The sequence below is a fragment of the Bactrocera oleae genome, chromosome 2, assembly GCF_042242935.1.
Source record: "Bactrocera oleae isolate idBacOlea1 chromosome 2, idBacOlea1, whole genome shotgun sequence".
Lineage (NCBI taxonomy): Eukaryota > Metazoa > Arthropoda > Insecta > Diptera > Tephritidae > Bactrocera > Bactrocera oleae.
The window spans coordinates 20,244,617-20,265,577 of record NC_091536.1 but is presented as its reverse complement, the minus strand read 5'-3'; the positions used below and the strand labels follow the sequence as shown (position 1 = coordinate 20,265,577).

General features: G+C 34.6%; 2 protein-coding genes across 5 annotated transcripts; one reads left to right on the top strand and one right to left on the bottom strand.

The window, feature by feature from the left end:
* Positions 1-2,323: 2,323 nt before the first annotated feature.
* Irk2 (Inwardly rectifying potassium channel 2) lies at positions 2,324-19,086 on the top strand. Of its 4 annotated transcripts, none has more exons than XM_014234616.3 (5): positions 2,324-2,759; positions 7,341-7,694; positions 16,330-16,604; positions 16,673-17,455; positions 18,706-19,086. In XM_014234616.3, exons 2-5 carry the CDS (start codon positions 7,417-7,419, stop codon positions 18,951-18,953), a joined length of 1,584 nt encoding a protein of 527 aa, XP_014090091.3. In that variant the 5' UTR covers positions 2,324-2,759; positions 7,341-7,416; the 3' UTR covers positions 18,954-19,086. The 4 variants fall into 4 exon arrangements, with proteins under 4 accessions (XP_014090091.3, XP_014090093.2, XP_014090092.3 ...); XM_014234618.3 differs by lacking the exon at positions 18,706-19,086 and adding an exon at positions 18,206-18,471 and having other exon boundaries at positions 2,327-2,759; XM_014234617.3 differs by lacking the exons at positions 2,324-2,759; positions 7,341-7,694 and adding an exon at positions 9,433-9,779.
* On the bottom strand, positions 3,289-5,929 carry LOC118683709 (uncharacterized). Its single transcript, XM_036377589.2, has one exon. The coding sequence runs from the start codon at positions 5,739-5,741 to the stop codon at positions 3,906-3,908; it is 1,836 nt and encodes a 611-aa protein (XP_036233482.2). The 5' UTR covers positions 5,742-5,929; the 3' UTR covers positions 3,289-3,905.
* Positions 19,087-20,961: the final 1,875 nt, after the last annotated feature.

The window sequence follows — 20,961 nt, the reverse complement described above, 5'->3', positions numbered from 1 at the left end:
CGATACAATTCTTAACTATAACGGGTATAACAGCGTAACTGAATTTTGCGAATTAATTATCTTAATTCCGAAAAAGATTCTTATAGCGCTGCTTTAGTTTTTTGCGCTTTTCAGCTAATGTGTTTAAATGCACCTAAATAATATTTGTTGAGCCGGGCAAAAAGTATTGTCAAGGAGCGCGTTATGGACAACTAATTCTGTAAATATAATTATTTAATTAAAAACTGGATGTGAAAATCTAGACATATTTCTTTATTTAAATAATAAATTTGCAGAATTTGATTTAATGACATTCTTACAATTAGCAATATCTAACTAATATAGTCATATAGACTTTAGATTTAACTATACAATAGTTAGTATGCCAGAGCAATTAATTATTTAATGGAAAACTGTTATTGTAGCTTAAGTCAAACACTTGATGGGTGTTTTTATACCAATTAAATTAAAATCCAGGAAGTATAAAGTATGTTTTTTTGTTCTTCTTATAAAAAATTTCAAAACTTATCGCACACCCCAACAACTGAATAAAAATATTTCTATCATTCATATGTTATCCATATCGTGTAATCATTTTAGTGTAGAGTTCGTGCCAGTGACATGTCGGCTTCCGTATTCGTACGATAGAGCTCATACCCCTATGTACAAATGCCTGGATTTTGTTGTTGCCATCATAAAATCATATTAGCACCCAGTCGCATTTCTATTGTATGAAAAGTGCCACACAGTTTTTAGCATCCCCTGCGGTTAATGCTGTGACACTGATTAACTTTTTATTCAATTATGACAGCTAGAAAGTACAATAGGCGCTCAGCGTGTTGTTGTTGTCATTTAAGCGAAATTTTTGATTATGCTGTCCACACAATTAGTTGGTGTTGCTATAATGTGCACATATAGTATAAATGTATGTAAGTACTTAGGTCGGTAGGAGCCCTTCTTCAATGACGAGATAGATCTCAGGTGGTGCACGAAAGGAAATCGCATACATATTTATTGCTATTGACTGTATGCTTACGATAATGAGTGTTGAAATTTTAGAGTACAGAACGGAAACCAAATATTATGTCCAAACATTTAAAATTTCTTTTCTAATGATATTACTATGTAGTATGTATGTCGATTATATTGGGCACAATGAAACTTTTCTGATTAGAATTATAGCTTCCTACTTGTTTGCTCGAGCGATTTATTTTTGTGTAATTTGAATATTACAACAAAAACAACAATATACTTGTATAGGTATAGTAGCCCTATGCGCGGTAGATTTATGGTCTTCGCTTCGACAAGCAGCGCTTATAAAATATTTGTGGCTGCATTGAAATGATATGTGTGTATGTATATATAGAAGTATTATTTACAGAAAGCTAAAGCTTTGATGCGATTGTCGACTGCGGTTGAATTTATTAAGCAAATAGCTGCCATGCAATAAGTTATAAGAAATATAAATATTATAACATAAAACAAAAGCAAACCAACGAGAAAAATTTGTTTATTGGCGCGTTGTAATTAAAATAATTTAGACATCTTTCTACTTTCCCCAAAAAAAAGAGGGGGGGGGGGGTTAAATATGCATAAATGTATAAAACTATAGTATATTCAAATATTGATAACCAAATTATTCGTTTATAAAAAAAATACAATTTCAAGCCAGATATTATTTGCTCGCAAAACATTCACTTTTCCATGGTAACGAAATTAAACTAGGTTTAAATATTAAAATCTCGCTCAAACTCAAAACACAAATGTCGAGATAGGTCGCAACAATTGTGAAAAAAAATACCCTGAAAATTTTTCGATGCTTGTTAACGTATTATATAATTGTAAAACTATTTACAATTGATGATTTATTTCAAAATACTGAATCTTCATTACTTATATGAAGTGTGTGAGAATATTTATCAATGGTCACAAATTGCCTCTCGATGATTAAGCTAAATGCCTACAGGGCACTCAGGTGACACACGCGTACATTTATACATATGCATATGCATTTGTCGAGCAGATTTACTTTTATCGTCTCGATGCACACTTTTCCCGCGCTCAGAAGCTAGGCATTTGTTCTTCTTACATCCTCAACTATCTGTCTAACAACAACAACAAACATTTGTAGATGTGTGGGTGTGTGTTTTTGCGCTCTGCCTACAAATACTCATGTGTAACTGACATGTCTACACAAAACGTTTATTTGAAATTTTGCGACTGTCAAGTGTTTGTCACTGTTGCTGCCGTTTACAACTATTTACTCGTACTGCTACAATTGTTATTGTTTTTGTTATTGCTGTTAATGATGATATTCTCAACAATTCGACACAGTCACTCGGCCACTCGCTCAGACACTCGTGTGAGTTTGTCCAGTTTATTGTGTGGCAGTGAACGAGCCGCTTGGACAACCGCTTTGCAAGCAAAATTACCGTTAAAGTGTATAAAGCTCACTTGTAAAAGTTCACTGTTGTTCATTAGCAGCTTTCATACAAGAAGGATACTCTGGTGCAGTTTTAAAGGCTAACAAGTGCTGATAATACCAAAAAATGATCGAAATCTGTAATTAATTTAAAATTGCTTTGTACTTTCGGAAATAATGCTTCGTGTGCTTTGAAGTGCAATGTTTTCAATGTCAGCCAATCGTTGTGGCATTAACTTAAATGCGTTTTTGAAGTGCTTGTACTAATTTTTCAAGTATCTGCGGCTATCGATTAAAAAAGTGTTTTATTTCTCATTTACTTAATACTCGCAGCTTATGGTGATTGCAAATTATTAATGTAAGTATAAGTACTTAGTGTTTTCTCAATAATAATTCAGCTGCCTTAAAGGTATTGGTGAATATCATGGTAGTTTAATAATAAAGAGTTCTTTTCAAATAACCTATGCAAAAGACAAGCCATTCTCATAAACTCGCAAATTCGATAAATTTATGAAATGTATACAAAATTTTCACATCAAGATTCTAATTTATAAGAAGAAGGTAACAATTTGAAATGCTATCAGCAAATTATACAAAATCTACAAAAATGTTGTTGCGTTGTCATTGTAGAAGTATTTGACGGTTTCCTTAACTTTGCATCTTATAGAGAAAATGTAATGGAAAGCTTGTAATAAACGAATAGAATTATACAGGATAAACGAAAAATATACTGTTTCCTCATATGTACTTCAATGAAATTATCGCCACAAAATGATTGAAAATGTTGCGAAAGTGTTTTAATGTCTCAATTTTATAGCGCATTCTAGCTATTAGCGTAAATTGAAATGTAAAGTAAGCTCTTTGGATTTTTACATATTCCTCAAACTCCAAACAAAGTCATTTCAACCAATTCATGGAAAATCAATTTAAACGTTGTATTAACTTGAAAGCAGCTCTCTAGAAATTAGGCCCTACTACAGTTTTATGCCTATATTACTTTTTCGAAAGCGAGTTGTCTCTCAATGGTCGGTATTAATTGGTCTTCTGCTGCAAATTTTGTAAAATCCACAAAACATTTGGATTTGTCAGATAAGGATGATTCATTTGCTAAAACACCTCCATAATTAATATGATGCCTTTGTAACCAAGCAAGTTGTAATGAGATGAATCGCTCTAACGTCCTTTATACAGCATTCGTAGTGATGTTTCGTAGCAATAGTTAAGCCACATTACTACAACGGGGAACCGGGTTAGAGCTCAAACGAGAACGGTGGTCATCTAAATTATCCTTTACCGCGATCCGTACAACTCTTGTTATACCAATTGTTGACGTGAATTCCAAAGGTCAATAGTTCAAGTACTCATCTTTGCCGAGCAGTACTTGCTCGTGGAAACAACTCCGCGGAGCCTGTACTAAAACTTTCCACTACTTTGCTACCTACCAAAATAAAACCGTTGAATTTCAGATATGAAAATCTTTAAACAACAATTTATTTTCTCGTTTTTAATTTTTTGAGCATTTTGCGCCGTACCGAAGTATAAAATTTGAAAATTGTGACTTCAAAAACTCAAACACAAAACAAAAGAGGCTCAAACAGAATAAAACAGACATGGCTGCGAGTATTTCATGTAAATCCTCCATTTTCATGGGCTTGAAATCATAATGGCTGCCCTTAGCATCCAAAGTTAACCAGTTCATTTCTAATAATTCCAAGAAACTGTGACGCTGCCAGTGATCTATTAAACCGGCTTCATGTAGGCGTGCCAGAAATTCATTCAACGGTTGACGATGTATAGAGTTCTCCTGCAATGGAATAACCATTGGCTGGTTTCGGCTAAAACAAATGTTGGATAAGCGAAACAGCGGGCGAGAAAAGTATTTTTGTAGCTCATTGTAGATGGCCCACATATCGGACACCGGAAAAGCATATCCGGTATCCAGAGTGTCACGTAGTAATAAGAGCTCAGTGAAGTTATCAAAAACGGTAAAGTTTTTTAGATATTTGCGATATTCCATATTATTACTAATTAACTCAAGCTCTTCACTGCCAACAGCCACTTGAATGCCTCGGCGCAATAATTCGGTAATTGTTTGGACCTTAGTACCGATCGGTGCATTCACAATAAAGCTCTGCAGGTAAGTGCCGTATGCTGTACCGACTATTACACCCGCCAGCGAGATGGTAAAACACAGCAGCTTATGTATGTTTGAAATGCGTTTGTCAATATGAAATGCCATACCCAATAAACCGGGCAACAGTGGAATATTAATGAAGTGCTCGACCACTTTCAGCGATTGCTGAGCTTGCCAACGCGCTATGCAGTTCCAAAAACAGCAGATCAGCATATAGCTGCAGCTGAATAGAATTATAACGTTACTTTGAATGATACTGTAGTAGAATGACGATTTCGGTAGTGGTTGCTCCAGTGGCACCATCAGACACCAATCGATACTTTGAAACACAACCGAATAGCTGATATTACGTTCACTGAACTCGATCGGTTGTAGTGAGCCCATGTCAATTGTTTTGTTCTTGAAGAAATTACACAATTCCATATAAGTTAAATATGTACGATCCATGGTCATGGGATGCTCAATTGTTGCATTGTGAAAATTTGCATATTCGGCCAAAGCTCGCCCTAAGAAACCACCAAGCGTGGCGTTACCTTTTTTAGGCGTGTACGTATAAATTTGCGGATACCAAGCTTTCGTAAAAATGCGCAATGGATGCCCATACATATTCGACAAATGTTTTGGAAACATTGCTCGGTAATGTGGTGGTGTAAAGCTGCTTTTAACTGCCTTTTGCGTGGGATATATGCGTACCGTCCAGTAGCTACCTTCTACCACAACTTTGTGCGGTTGCAACGCAATGACATTTAAAGCTTGATTTTCCAAACACAGCCTTAGTATTTTACTTACATAACGCGTGCTTGCTAAGTCGTCAAGTAGTAGAATAAGCCGAGTTTGTCTAATGCGCCAAAGCCGTTGCCAGAGCTTCCGCAAGAGACTTTCGTCCAACTTGTGATTGTGCTGGAGTTTTGCGATGCACAGCAGTTCCGCATTGAATTTGTTAATATAACGTTCGACGGGTGATGTCGTGCCAATATTAAGAAATGCCACCGTACCTTGCGTGTTTTGACTCAATGTGCGTAGTATCTTCATAGAATCTAGAGCAGTAATATTGTCCTCTTCATGGCTAGTGTATATAATTGTATTCACACGCCGCTCCTTCGAAGAGGTAATCACAATATCTGTCAGTATTTGCATGAATTCTTGTCCCACTGTCGTAATACCAATTAAATTAAGTATCGCTGTGAGATTGCTGAAGCTCTGCATATTACTTGATATTAGGATATACTGGCACTTACGACTTCCCTACTTTCTTTACTTAGTGTATCGCGTGGACTGGAAATTCGAATGCCATCGTTTGGTTTATATACAAACTTTTGTTGTCACAAGGATTAATGTACCGTTATTAGTTAAGTTGTGTACTGATTTAAGATAATGTAAATTTCGCCTTCGGTTTAATTGCCTGCTACAATTGTCTGTCAACTAAGTTTACAAAGTATACTGCTATTGAGCTGCTTCTAACAGCTTTGTGTAATGGTGTAATTGATTATAATTGCCGGAATTATTATGGATAATATATTTATTTATAGGGATAACATATTTTTATTTATTTAAATCACACTAATCATATAAATGTTTGATAAAGGTGTTCATTGCATCGTCATTTTGTTCCATTTATATAAAAATTCGCATAAGGTTACCAAGTTAATTGAAGATAACTTTTTTTCGAAATATTTAGTTTTGCTTGGTCTATGCAAAAGGTGGCAAAGTTGTGTATAACTACCAAAAAATGATCGCGTTGGAGTGTCTTTACAATACATATCATTCACTAATTACCACAACGCCTCAGTTGCTGAAAGGTTACAAAAATTAATGATAACAGATCACTCAGCTAAGAATTTTTTTTTAACTCTGTTTTCTCTGATCCAGACCCTGGTTATTGAAAGGTCAACGGAAGGTTCGTACAACAACTGATGTGTATATTCTGCTTCGCTTAAATTGGACTTAAGTGGTGTTTCCAGGGGAAAATTCTGCACCATAGCGTTATTTTCTAAGAATGCATTTGTTTATAGACCGTTAATTTGACAGTTATAAATTGTAATAACGGTTTGTTTACTGTCAAAGAGATTAGATTTTCCGCACAGCAGTTACTTGCATATAGATGTGTTTAGTAGATAATGTATATAATTTTGCGCTGACATCAATATTTGTGTATTTTTATAATTAACAAGCGTATCAATTAAAAGCAAAACTAAAGATTCGTACACAACAACAACAAAATGCGTACAAATAAAATAGCTACCAACACGTTCGCAATAAATATAAATGAATATTTATGTAATATTCGTGATTTATGCCAATTTTGACGTCTTTCACACTTCGATGGCAGTATAACGCGACAGAAAGTGGGCGGCAGAAGAAGCTACTAATTTCATTACATTCGCTGGTTTTTGTTTACTTTTACACTTGTTGTTGTTGTTGCTTTTTGTAAAAACAATTGCAAACTGTCTAAATATTTGTGCACTTGAATGCGATTTAACACATATGTACAAACACCGACACATATAAAACGTTATATCTATATGACAGCTGCAGTAGACTATGCAAACGTGAAACTACCGTAGCAAAACAGTTAGCGAAAATTTTGCACTTACATGTCAGTTAATAAGCAAAAATAATTTTTTTCATTTACTAGCATGTGATTAGTCTACTATTAATAACTATTATTTACCGTAAAACATAGCATAACTTTTATAATCGATAAATTATTGCTAGAAATTTTTCCAGAGTTTAATCTATAATAGTCATACTAATGCTTTGGAAATAACCGGTTTTTAACGAAACTAATTTTCTTCTCCTTTCCAGCTTTTCTTAAGTGCCATTTCTGCATTAGTAACAGTTATAAATTTGCCACTTTGCATTTATCAGATTTCCATTGAAAATGCGCATCAACTTAATGAACAGCTTACAACCGCCACTGAGTGAAAAAGTATCTTCTGCTGGTTCGGTTTATTCCACAGTTACAACACCTTTGCAGAGATCATCGCCACCGCCGCGCATTCAACGTCAAGTCACTATAGAACCGGAACCGGATTCACTGAACAGCGTAATCAGTAATCCAGGGTCATTTCCGATTACAATCGTACCAAATCGTCCAGCGAGTTTTTATGGCTATGCGAAAACTGGCGGTGGCGTTTTCCAACGACAAGCGAGTACCAGGTGAGCAATAACTCTCTTGGTTTTATTAATTAAAGTGAAGAAACATCAATGGCCGTATGATTTGTTGCATGTGTGCTTTTTCTTGATTGTTATAAGGCATAGGAATAATAAAAGTGTCCATTCAAACTTTATCGCCCAAAAAATAATTAAAAAAATTAATTATATTTGTCGTTAAATATTTGCAAATGTTGTTTTATAGTTGTTAAAGGAAGTAAATAGAATTAATTTATTAAAAAGATTCTTCTAATATTATTCAGTTCAAAGATAATTACTAGTTTGTTAGCCTATATGTATTCAAAACACTTCTTCTTGCTCAAATAGAGTGATCAACTTGTGCTACAAACTCGAAAGTAATATTTTGTGTGTTTGAAACAAGTATCAAGTGTTCTCTTTGTGTGCTATAAGTTGCCTTAAATTTAACTGGATATTTTTCATGTTTAACAGTAAACAATGCTTAACTGTAAAAGCAATTAAAATTCAAATTTTTCAACTGTGTCAAACTGAAATTTATAAAACATCTTTATTTACTATCTCTATAAATCTGCAAATTGTGTTCAAGCTTTACTGTTAAACTTCGAAATTGCCAATGAACTCGAGTTTGTGCATTAATTTAAGTACCGAACATTTGAATATAATCGATTAAGTGCGTTTTATGTCAGGTCAATAAAACCAAAGTGATAAGACAAAGGTTTGCATGGTCAATACAAACTAACGGAGTCAACTCAATACATTCAGTTGAGCTCATTGGTTTCTAAAATTTATTTGGATTTAAAAAATCTGAGGTACCTTAATACTGAAACCTGACTTACCTGCAGATAATTAAAAAAAAAAATTAATATCTCAATATTTAATTAAGAGTTTATAGTGGGTTTGGCCCAACTGAACCTCTCAATTAAAGAAATGAAAAACTAGAAAAAATGTTGCATCGAAGCTATAATACCCTTCACAAATACCCAAGATTCCTTACAAGAACTTTAACCGGTCAGTTTGTAAGGTAGCTATATGCTATAGTGCCTCGATGTGTATAATTTCTTCGGTGATTGAATCATTGTCTTAGGCAATAGTTGAGTTTCGTAAAGATATCTCCGCAAATGTACAAGTTTTTCATATAAGAATATATGCTATAGTGGTCCGATATCGGCCGTTCTAATAAATGAGCAGCTTATTGGTGAGCAAATGACGGGTGCAAAGCTTTAGATTGATATTTCAATCGTGTAGAAGTAATATTGCTAAAAGACAATGCAATCTCAAAGAAATAATAACATATGGCGAACATGTGTGTACATATATCTTAGACCAACAGACATATGAACTCGTGTGCTAAAATTTCAAGCCACTATAAGCTTATATACACACCCCCAACAATACGCCTTCGCACACGTTACACTGAAGCGTGAAAATCAAAGCAAAGCACTAAACGTTTTAGTCAACACTGCAACAGTTTGCCTGAAAAATACGCGTACATTTGTTACTGCCGCTAAAAGCTTGCCATGAACAGCACACCAATAAATAACCGATTAAAATTCGCCTTTCATTCGTTTTAGCAACGAAATAATAAATTGAGCAAATATGCATAAATCGAAGAAAAACACGGTTAAATGGGCTTTTAGCAAGTACATCTGCCTGACGCACTAAAACGTTATTACAATATGGGTTTTCATCTTTTCTATGCTTCATTTTGAGCGCTTTGCGTGCTGAAAGTCAGTAGAGTGATCGTGATCGCTTTGGCCGGTGGTACGCGTGCGCGACTGAATTGCTGTAATAATTACTTAATACATACATATGTGCCGATAGTGAAGTCGCGCTTTATTTGAAAGCGCTGCAAGTGTGTTTCACAATTTTTTGAAGTTATTCATTTGTCCTTCAGGTATAGTTTTGTGTTAGAATATAGGCGAAAATGCAAAATCCACGTAGTGATGTGACGATGCTAAATGGCGCTGAGGAGGCGGTTGCCGAGAAAGAGGAACCAAATCCATTGTCCTTTCAATGGAAACGTCAGTATATGCGCGGTATATCTGCCACACCGTCACAAGCCGGCGTCTACTATGAGGCATTGAAAGGATCGAGTGCCTCACTGGCGCGAGGGTATGTAGGGAGACAGTATGTTTTTTTTAACACTTTTAAAAAGTACCTACTTAATTTCTTTGATGTAGTGAAATGTTAGTCCAAATTAGTGTTTTTTGCTTTGGTATTAAAGCTAGCCAGGTCTTGAGCTCGCTGACTGTGCGCTCAAGACTAGTCAAGGAGTAACTTTATCAATAACTTTCCTTTGTTATTCGACTGGTTTGGTTTGGGACCGAGTCGGTACTCCGGTTTTGTTCGCCTCGAAGCACTGCGACGTTGGATGTGGGTATTTGGATCCTTATTTAGGAACTTTGGGAATTTGGGAAAAATCGAGAGACTTTATAAAATGTACATACAGGTACATAAATGATCAGCATGACGAGCTGAGTGAATTTAACCATGTCCATATGTCTGTCTGATTTAGTTTTCGAGATGACGATCTAAAATTTTGCACACGTTCTTTTCGCGCTAAGAAGCTGATCATTAGTCGGAGTCGTCGATATCGGACCATATGAATTAAGCGCTTGCATGGAAAACTTTTTCATTTGACAAAATATCTTCACGAAATTTTGCACGAATTATTACCGAAGGCAGTAATGCAATAGCCGAAGAAATTGTTTAGATCGGACCACTATAGCGTATAACTACCATACAAACTGAACAACGGGAATCATGTACTTGCATGGAAAACTTTTTCATTTGACGAGATATCGTCACGAAATTTGGCATAAATTATTACCAAAAACAGTAATGCAATCTCTGAACAAATTGTTTAGATCAGACTACTATAGCATATAGCTGCCATACAAACTGACCGAATGGAATCAAGTTCTTGTAAGAAATCTTTTGTATTTGTGAAGGGTATTATAGCTTCGGTGCAATCGAAGTTAAGGTTTTTACTTTTTATTATTTTCAAAAAACCTGTACAGACTCTAAGCATCGAGGTGCTTTTTTTATGTGGCTAATAACTATTAAATAAATAAATAACTATTTCGTCACCATTTAAACTTTCAATTTTCATAAGATTTAAAAATGCATGTGCAGTGTTGCGCTCAACCAGCTCAACATGGAATACTAAGAACAAAAGCAAAATTATATTCGTAGAACTAATTGCCATTCGCAGCTGTGTACCACATACAAAAGGTTGCTGTTGCAAATGTATAAGTGAATTGTTGTAATGCGTTATCTTGCTGAGTGATATAGAATGAGTTATCTCAAGTCTTATCTACAGATGACTTGAACTTGATCTACATGCACAACAACTCACACACAGCCACTTACGATGAAGTAATTAATTAAACAACAAGTTTTTTTTTTTATCAACGTAAGAGTAATAAATGCAGAGATGGTGACATAAAAAGGTTTGGAGTGGATGCACTTTAGGTAGAGGAGCAGTTTGACTTTACCAGCAACTCATCTGCATGCTAGTAATCTGTAAAATTTAATATTAGTTAAGGTTTTACTAAAATGATGTCAATCGGCTATAGGCATTTAAATTTAAAAATTTATCTTTAACTTTCTTGTTTGAGTCATAATTTAAACCTTATAACCTAGCAGTAATCATCAAAGCATTTGACCTTCAACTTGATCTCGTGCGAATTATATACCATAATTACCAGCTTTGCTAATATCTGTTTACACACATATACATGTAGTTGTATTGTGCAGCTGTTGTTGCGAACAATCTATTGCACTGAATTCTCCACCCACGATAAACCGACATTGCCTATTAGTCGACTTCAGACTGCAGAGGGATGCAAGCAACAATTGCCGCTGTCAAACGGGCTCATATATTTGTATGTGTATGTATGCAGACTTAACATACACACTTTATTTGTTTGCGCTTCCCACCGCGCACTACTCCTACTATTGTCTGCTTGCCAATTGAACGCAGCGATTAGTGGCAGTTTCATGGCATGTTGAATACTGTGTCTTGTTGTTGTTTTAGTGCAATTCACGTCGACAAGAATAGCAACCGTAGCAACCGCAAGTTCAGCTAAAAGTGACAAGTACGCATAATTATATGCTGCAGATCCAATAACTAAAGCTGTGGTTATGACCGCAGGCCACAGGCTCAGCACAAAGTGACAATTACAAGCAAAGCATACATACATACATGTTGGCATTGTGGTCGTTATCAAATAATTGCTAATTTCACGGAAGCGTTTGACAGTTTACATAGTTTTAGTTTAGCTGCAATCAGCGCTAGTTGCCCGATAGTGTCTGCGGTATTTGCATACAAATTTCTCAACACATATCTCAGTACATGCAAGTCTTCCGTGCAGTTTGGATTTTTAGTGCTTTGAGCATCACTATGGACTTGAGGCTTATGCTTTGTTTTATATGCGAAATGCCTACATTTAATATTGCTTGCTGAAGGCATATTAAGGTGGGGTCACCCCTACAGCATTCTTCTATGCTGCCCTCAACTTTTACACCAACTCTGCTATTTAAATTCACTATAAGATTATAAAAATATTCAGCACATCTACAAAATCACTAACCCTGGTATCATGCACAATATAGAAGTCAATAACTTATTTTTAACAGTTATATAATATTTTTTCTTTGGTGTCTTTCTATTAGAATGTTAAAAATTATATCAAAAATATATGCATTTTATTTCTAATATACGAGCCTCGTTAAATATTTTATGATTAAACAATTCTTTAACATACAAATCTATCATCATTGCGCTTACATACCGGTCTAAGTTCGCCACTAATTGACACCTAAACAAATAATCAGCTGCCAATGCTGTCAACATAAATTAGCTTAAGCGCTTAATTGTGAATCAAAACAATTCTAAACTCTTTGAACTGCCCTCAATAGTTTTTTTCTGCTTTCTCGTTTAGCTCATGGCATCTCATGCAGTTGTGTTTGTAAATATATATCTACATATCGCCATTAAATAACTGTCGGCGAATAATAAATATATTCAGAAAAATTATACGTGTGTGTGTGTGTGTGTGGGACCCAAGCTTCAAGCTGATATGATTATTATTTGCTTAGTTTTAAAAATTTTAATTAATGGAAGCCGCAACTCATAGAAATAGAGCAGTAGTAACAATTAAAATCAAACATAACTGGGGCGAATGAGCCGCTGACTGAAAAAAAGTAAAGTCGGCTCAACAAGAGCGATGATATTAATTGGTCGCGTGAATATTTTGTCTCAGTTATAAATAATTTAATTTGAAGTGGAACTATAAGTTTAGTTTAAATAAGTCAATACAATACGAGGTGGTTCGTATGGTGGAATATATATTATATATACATAAATACTTGTAGACATTCATATGAGTGACTTGGTTATAGGTATTCTGAGTAGCGCTGACCGCTAATACGGTTTTATAACGTTTTCTGGCTTTATTTCATGTATCTATAATACCAGTTATTTTGCCAAGTCCAGCGAAATGATTGTATAATAGTGTTGAGGTAACCTATTAGTATCAACGAGACAGTTCTTGAAACTAAAAATTTGGTTTATTTTTGAAATATTTAACAGCAAAATGCTAAGATCCGCCACGCCCACGCAAATTTTGGTACCCATTGTTAACCGATATAGTGGTTAGCATATTTTTCCCTTAATTAAATTTCAAAATTTTTGCTTTGAGAACCGGATTTTCTCAATTCTTCTTCTTCTTCTTCGATTTTCCGATCATCATATGAGACGGTTGTGTTAGATAATTATAAAATAATTTATAAATATTTTAGTGTTAATTATAATCTTGCTACATTCAACAGAAAATTATTACAACAACAAAAATGACAATTGCCGTATTACTTGCAGCTCTGCTTCCAGTTTAAAACAGTTGTATCTGTTCTATCAAGTAAATAATTACAAATACAGGGTGACAATCAATATTTTTAGCAAACAAGCAAGAGACAATTGCTACAACACTCTGTTTTTCTGTGCTCCAGAACTGTAGAGTGAAAGTGCTTATCTAAGCGTAAATTGCATTTGAGTAATCAATTGTTTATTTCCGCTTTTTCTGCCAATATTCAGTTACATCGCCAATTCAATCAATTTGATAACATTTGATTTCCATTTACCGTAAATAACACAACATCTTCGTCTTATGGGGAAAATTCAAAGATAGATTCTAAATCGCAACTGTTTTGTATATGCGTTGCCACTTATTATGTATTAGTATATATGTATGTAAATATACCTCATTGACAGCTGAGCCCTTTTAAATGCCTTACATACATACTTATATTGATTTGCATTTATAAATATGCGTCTCTATAAGCAATTGTGTAAGAAAAAACATTCCATTACGTTGCGGTTGCATCATCAGACACTTCGCATATTTCTCAGTAAGCACAACAACAATACTAAGCTACTAATTTGATAGATAATACTTGCATATATTTCTCATATAAGTATCATATGCAAATTTAGCCCAGCCAAGTTGGGTGGAAGTAAGTTATAGACGCTGTTATAGTGATAATTAGCGAAATTTTATTCGGCCTACAATGTTTTGTTGATACACTGAAAGAAAATTTGTGTGGTGATTTCATGTAGCTATATGCCTCCAGCTGTTAATATTATAGTATTATTCAATTATGTATATTATCATAAGGCATTTTTTATTTATTTATATATATATTTGCATTTTATTGTACACATTATTTTAAGTTTTTTTTTTCTAATTCCTTATAATTTGTAAAATATTTCAATGAAATTCGTAATCTTATACCATTTTCAGTAGGATTATTTTTATTAAAAGTTAAAAGTGATTGTCAGGGCGTATGCGTAATTTTTCTCGGATCCACTGCAACTATGCAAAATAGTAATAATATATTTTGTAAATAAATTCGTATCATTTATTCTATTAAGAAATAGAAAAATGTATTTTTATACAATTCAAAAAAATCCAAACACAAGACCGTTATATTTTATAGTGTATTTATAGCAATAAATTATAATATTACAGTTCAAATAATTTAAGGCTGTCAAGTTTGTTGTGTGTTGTAAGTATTATAAAGAAAATCTTCTACACTAAGAAATATTAGCTAATTAATATGATTGCATATGTAATATGTTTTCACTGGTTTGATGATTACTGCAATCTTAGAAGGTGTGTGTGTGAATGCATGTTCGCACGTGGGCAAAGTGATTGTACGTATTATGATTGTAGTTGATCTATGACAATATTTGTTAGCACTAAATTCTGTTGCAGCTGCTTTTTTTATAAGCACTCACCTTTCAAGATGTACATACATGTATTTGCGCATGTATTTTTGCAGATGAGAATAATCTGTGAAAATACACGGCTAAAATATACTCTGGAATAGACAAGTGATATACAATAAGACCCTAAATTGCAGCTCGTAGCGACTGGCGCCTCCATTTTACAAGCTAAATATTATTAAAACATATGTTCATTTCGTTTAGCATGAAAATGTATAAAAAGATAGCAGCATATACTATAGTACCACCATTTTTGGAGCTTTTAGCGTTGCTTTGAATAATAATCTCTGTCAAATTTCGTGAAAATATCTTGTTAATTAAAAAAGTTTTCTATATAAGAACTTGATTTTGATCGATATATACTTGTATGCTATAATATATCAAAACCTGCGATGGATAGACACACAGACGCACAGACAGATTCAAATTGACTCAGCTCGTTATACTGAGCTTTTATATATATATTGTATTTAATAGGGTCTCCGATGTTACTTTCTAGGTGTTACAAACTTCGTGGCAAATTTTATATACCCAGTTCAGGGTATAGTAAGTACATTTATTTTTACGTTCTCTGGTAAGTACCTATTGGGTATCTCTGCTGCTGTAAACGCTTATGGTCTTCATAATATACTTATAGGCGGTTGTGTAATGCACACAGGGCAACACAAATGCTTTATAAACTTTATGTAATTAATATATTTCAGCGGCTATTTGTTTTTGGACATGTTTTTTTTTCTTAAAGTAAATTATCGATTACAATGAAAATAGAGACTCAAGTTTATGTATGAAAAATATAGGTCTAGAATAAAAAATAATGTTACTAAGGGCGACCCTCGATCAGTCATAGATTTAAGTGTTAGTGTTATAGGCTGTACTGATTAATTTCTCACGACTTGGCCAGAAAACTTCAGTTAAATATAAAGTATAGGTCAGATTTTATTTAATCTCATAATACATTTTAATTTTCTACTGTAGAGTAGAGACGATAGTGATACTGTGGTCGGATAGTGATTAAATGAACTTTATCCTCTTAGTTACCATTGACACGCAAACACGAGCTTATTGGCATTTCTGTTATTAACTTTTTGAAACTCTCGACAAAATCAGAGTTTGGTTAACCGAGCTTCAACTCTGTATTTTTTGTTTATTTTGGTGGATATAAAAAAATTTACCCAAGCACACACATAAGAACACTGTTTTTCCTAAGAACCAAGTTCTAAAGCTCAACGCTCTTGGATGATTTTAGGCAGGAGGACATCCACAGAGTATGTTAGTTATAATATTAACAATTATACAAAATTAAAAGTTAATAGTTAAAAAAGAAAATTGTTAATATACAATTTTTCATACTGGTTTTGTTCTTCCTGATTTTAGATCGCGTAATTTCCGTCCGGGCAGCATGCGTAAAGTGCGCCGTCGCGCAGTCTTCAAGAATGGCGATTGTAATGTTATGCAAAAGAATCTGATGCGTCGCCGTTTGCGCTTCATGCAGGATCTCTATACAACGCTTGTGGACTCACAATGGCGCTGGACGCTACTGGTATTCGCACTTTCGTTCATACTTTCCTGGCTCTTCTTTGCATTGCTCTGGTGGCTCATTATGTATACACACGGCGACTTGGAGGAGTTGCATTTGCCAGAACATCAAGGTACACAAGTTTGCTAAACAAGAATAGTGGTTATTTTTTAAATAAATACTTTTTTGTTGCCTCCCTAGAGGAATCTGGTTGGACGCCTTGCGTTTCCGCCATACACGGCTTCACCTCGTGTTTCCTCTTCTCAATTGAGACACAACATACTATCGGCTATGGTGTACGTACCACCTCCGAGGAATGTCCGGAAGCTATATTCATGATGTGTTTCCAATCGATATTTGGTGTAATGACCTCGGCATTTATGGGCGGCATCGTGTTCGCCAAGATGACACGTGCCAAGCAGCGCGCCCAAACCCTGCTCTTCTCCAAATATGCCGTCATTTGTCAACGTGATGGTGGTCTCTCGCTGATGTTCCGTGTCGGTGATATGCGTAAGTCACATATCATTGGTGCCGGCGTGCGCGCTCAGCTAATACGCACGCGCACTACTAAAGAGGGTGAAGTTATGACTCAGCATTTCACCGAATTGGAAATAAGCGCCGATGAATGTGGCTCGGAATTGTTTTTCATATGGCCAATGGTTATCGAACATAAAATTGATGAGAACTCACCGTTTTATAATATGTCTGCCACCGACATTCTGCAGGATAAGTTCGAATTGGTTGTAGTTTTGGAGGGCACGGTCGAATCGACGGGCCAATCAACACAGGCTCGTTCGAGCTATGTTAACACTGAGATATTGTGGGGTCATCGATTTGATCCCGTGGTTTTATATAATAAAGAACGACAGGCTTATGAGATCGATTATGGGCGTTTCAATGAGACAACACAAGTGGATACGCCGTTATGCAGTGCACGAGAGTTGAATGAGATTTATAAGATTCAAGATGGCTTTAGAACGCCAGGTGAGTTGCGATGAAACAATTAAGCAGAGTATACATATTTAGTTAGAAATAGCGGTTACTGATTAATGAAGTAATTTAGTGTTGAGAGTGAGTGAGCAGTGCTTGCAGAATCTCAGGAAACAACACAGGTACATTCTTTGGCATTCTAACGCTCATTTCGGCATTCTTTGTTTTCCTTACTATTTTCTGGGAGCATTATTTGACTACGGTTTCAAGGTTTTAACAAAAACATTGTTTTCTTTGAGACTGAACTCATTGAGTTAATCGTTCATTGACATCCATGTAAAAGGTTGCATAGGAGCTGATAATAGCGCTTGCTGGACTAATATATAGAGATTCACTACAAACCGCACTAGAATGAAGGAGAGAATGAGAGGGAGAGAGAGAGGGAGAGAGATAGACAAAGAGAGGGAGAGAGATAGACAAAGAGAGAGAGAGAGATAGAACAAAGAAAATTGTGAGTTGTGTAGACAGTGTAGCTCTGGTTGGAGCGCGTTAAATATAATTAGTGAAGAAAGTAGTGAAAAAGGATACAAAAACCATTTTTTCTTGCGTGGATGCCAAAAAACCTGGTTCTGGAAGAGCATATGATTTGGTGTAGAGAAAACTTGTATGTTATATTTTTAGTAATATTTATTATTATATTAGATTGTATTTATAAACACATAGGTGCACAGACATATTAAATTTATAATCCTACATTTACTACAAACATTAATTATATTAATTTATCTCCACCTTTTCATACAGAAACCACATTCACCGCGCGTCAATTGTCCATCAACCACTCCGACAATTGAGAAACATGCCAAAAATCCTAAACAAATATTTATCAACTTTTATAAATGTATGCACTTCACAACATCATCAGAATACCTACAAAACGCACCAGCCTAAGCAAAGGCACTTATTGTTGTTGTCTAGCTATCAATGTATTTTAGTAAAAATTTGCATAGTTCTATCATCTATATGTATTATGAAAAGTTACTTCGAATAAAATTGTTCCTTAATGTTAACGGTTAATTTGTTTACTTTTACTAATTACTACCACATACTTCCTTACATATCAATGTTCATACATGTAATTAGCGGCCAACTACATCATTACATTAATCAAACTCCTGCCGTTGTGTTGTCCAAGTGCTGTAAGTTATTGAAGTCTTAATTGCAGATTATTATTAAAAATAACTTTAAACATTTTATTGTATTTTCTTTGCTTCTATTTTTCACTAAACCGATCTACTTTTCAGTACAACGCAATCCACTGCTTCGTTGCGCTTCTTATGAGCCGCATTCCAATCGTTTGAGCGCATTATCTGGCGATACGACGCTCGTCAAGCACTTATCCTTCACGTTGCCAAGAAGAAGGGCGAAGCCGACAACAAGAAATATCTACAATAAATCAGGCGTTGCACCAACGTCATTGCCCGCGTCACCAGTGAGCGACCGCAGTTCTGGCTTCTCTTCCATTGGTTCGGCGGACGAGCGAAGGTGCTGAGTGTATGCGAAATACTCCAGTGATATAAATAACTACAAACATTTTATGTAAACACAACTCTTTAATCAAGTAGTGAGCATATATTTTAATTATCAAACGATGCACAATTTAATAAAATATTTATATTAAAGCAGTGGCAAATCTGGGATTTCGGAAAGGGGGGTCGGAGGGGGTTTCGAAAAATTATTGTTATATGAAAGAAAATTTTGTAACAACAGATGTTGGTGAAAATATGAACTAATACTGTTTGTTTTCTGTTGAATAGGAACATTTTCTTCTCTACGGACGAATAATACGTGAAAAAAATTTTCATCTCTGGTAATGTAAAATAAATTGGTCCTGTTTTACATTGCATAAATTAAAGGTAATCCAGAAGCAAATGAAAATATATATAATTTGCTTTGTCCAAATCCTATAAACCCTCTTTTCAATTAAGTCATAGAATTTGAAGAACTTACACGAAGTGTATCAATAAGATTTGAAAACAATTTTGATAAATCGCTCATGCCATAACTGTTTCTAATTTGGTTTAATCGGCCACTTTAAACTTGAGTTTAAACTCTTATATTAATGAACACATATTAAATAAACTCTGAGTTTAGACATATTTTGCAATCCTAATCTTATTGCAATATAGAATTAAACTTTTTTAAAAGTGTATTTTTTGTGCAAAGATGAATAGGCACTAAAACAACAAATAAACTCGAGTTTATAAACGTCAATTAGAGTTGCAAATAATGCCTTAAAAATAACAGAATTAACAATTGAATTAAATTATGCTATGTATTTTGTAATCCCAAATATGAAATTAAAAAAAATTTAGTACAAATTATGGGGTTAAAAAAAATAATTCTACAAACAGTAAAATCAGATAATAACCATGCCCACTCCCCATATAACGGTTTTGCTGAACACTACTAAATGTGCGATAACTCACTGAATAAATGCGCCACAACCATTAAATTTCACAACCAAGATGCTACGGAAGGGCTTTAGAGAGAGGAGAAAGGGCGTGACACCGCCCACTTTTAGGTGAAATCCTATATTTCTGGAACTATTTAACCAATTCTAACTAAATTTGGTGTTTGTGTAATAAATTTTCAAATTCCATCTGATTCTTTCACTTTACTGTATAAAAATCCAACATGAATGAAGTCAACAGAATAAAACTTTGCACAAATAGGGCTCTCAAGCTATTTCATCTCACGCCCAAAATTGTTGAAATCGGAATATAACTTTTCAAGGATCCAGACAGCAAATATGTGGACCTCAGTGCACATACTTAGCTGATTGTTTACGGTAAATATTGGGCAATCTGTGAGGCCGAGCGTTAAAATTCGGGGCGATTATTTTTTTGAGGACAGCATGTCTTTGCGCCAAAAATGGTTAAACTCGGGACAGTACTTCCTTTAGCCCCCATATGCCTTATATAAATATTTTCGAACTTCCAGTTGACTTTATATCGCATCAATCGGCCAATATGTAAGGAATATTGATTAAATGAAGAGATAATCTTTTTCTAAGAACAGTGTATTATTCTCTTGCGTAAAATGGATGAAATCAGGGCAATACTTACAATAGATCAATATAAAATTTCGCTAACATTAAAAGGTATTTCCCCGGCTTTGAGCCGTGCGAGTTGCGAGAGTATAAAATGTTCGGTTACAACTGTACGTAGTCCTTCCTTATTTATTGATTGAGGTTTTTAGTATATTTTTTAAACGGTTGACGAAGTTACTCGGAATTTTTAAACTATTTTGTTAGGACTCTATAGGGTATTTTAAACCATAAAAACACAAAACAACTTTTTGAAAATCCTGGCCCAACCTCTTAATCGGATTGCATAGAATGTTCTTACAACATTCATAGCAACCAAACCCCCATAAACCATATATGTATGATAATATGTTGTAACTGCCGAATATTCGTAAAAAACGATAACCAAATGTAAGCAAGAAATCACTTCGTGCAATAGATATTGTAATTCGAAGTATTTTCAATGTAAATT

Coding starts and splice junctions, on each gene's coding strand:
- LOC118683709 (XM_036377589.2), bottom strand. CDS start 5,741: ATGCAGAGCTTCAGCAATCTCACAGCGATACTTAATTTAATTGGTATT.
- Irk2 (XM_014234616.3), top strand. CDS start 7,417: ATGCGCATCAACTTAATGAACAGCTTACAACCGCCACTGAGTGAAAAA. Junction 7,695..16,329: donor CAACGACAAGCGAGTACCAG/GTGAGCAATAAC, acceptor TCCTGATTTTAG/ATCGCGTAATTTCCGTCCGG. Junction 16,605..16,672: donor GCATTTGCCAGAACATCAAG/GTACACAAGTTT, acceptor TTGCCTCCCTAG/AGGAATCTGGTTGGACGCCT.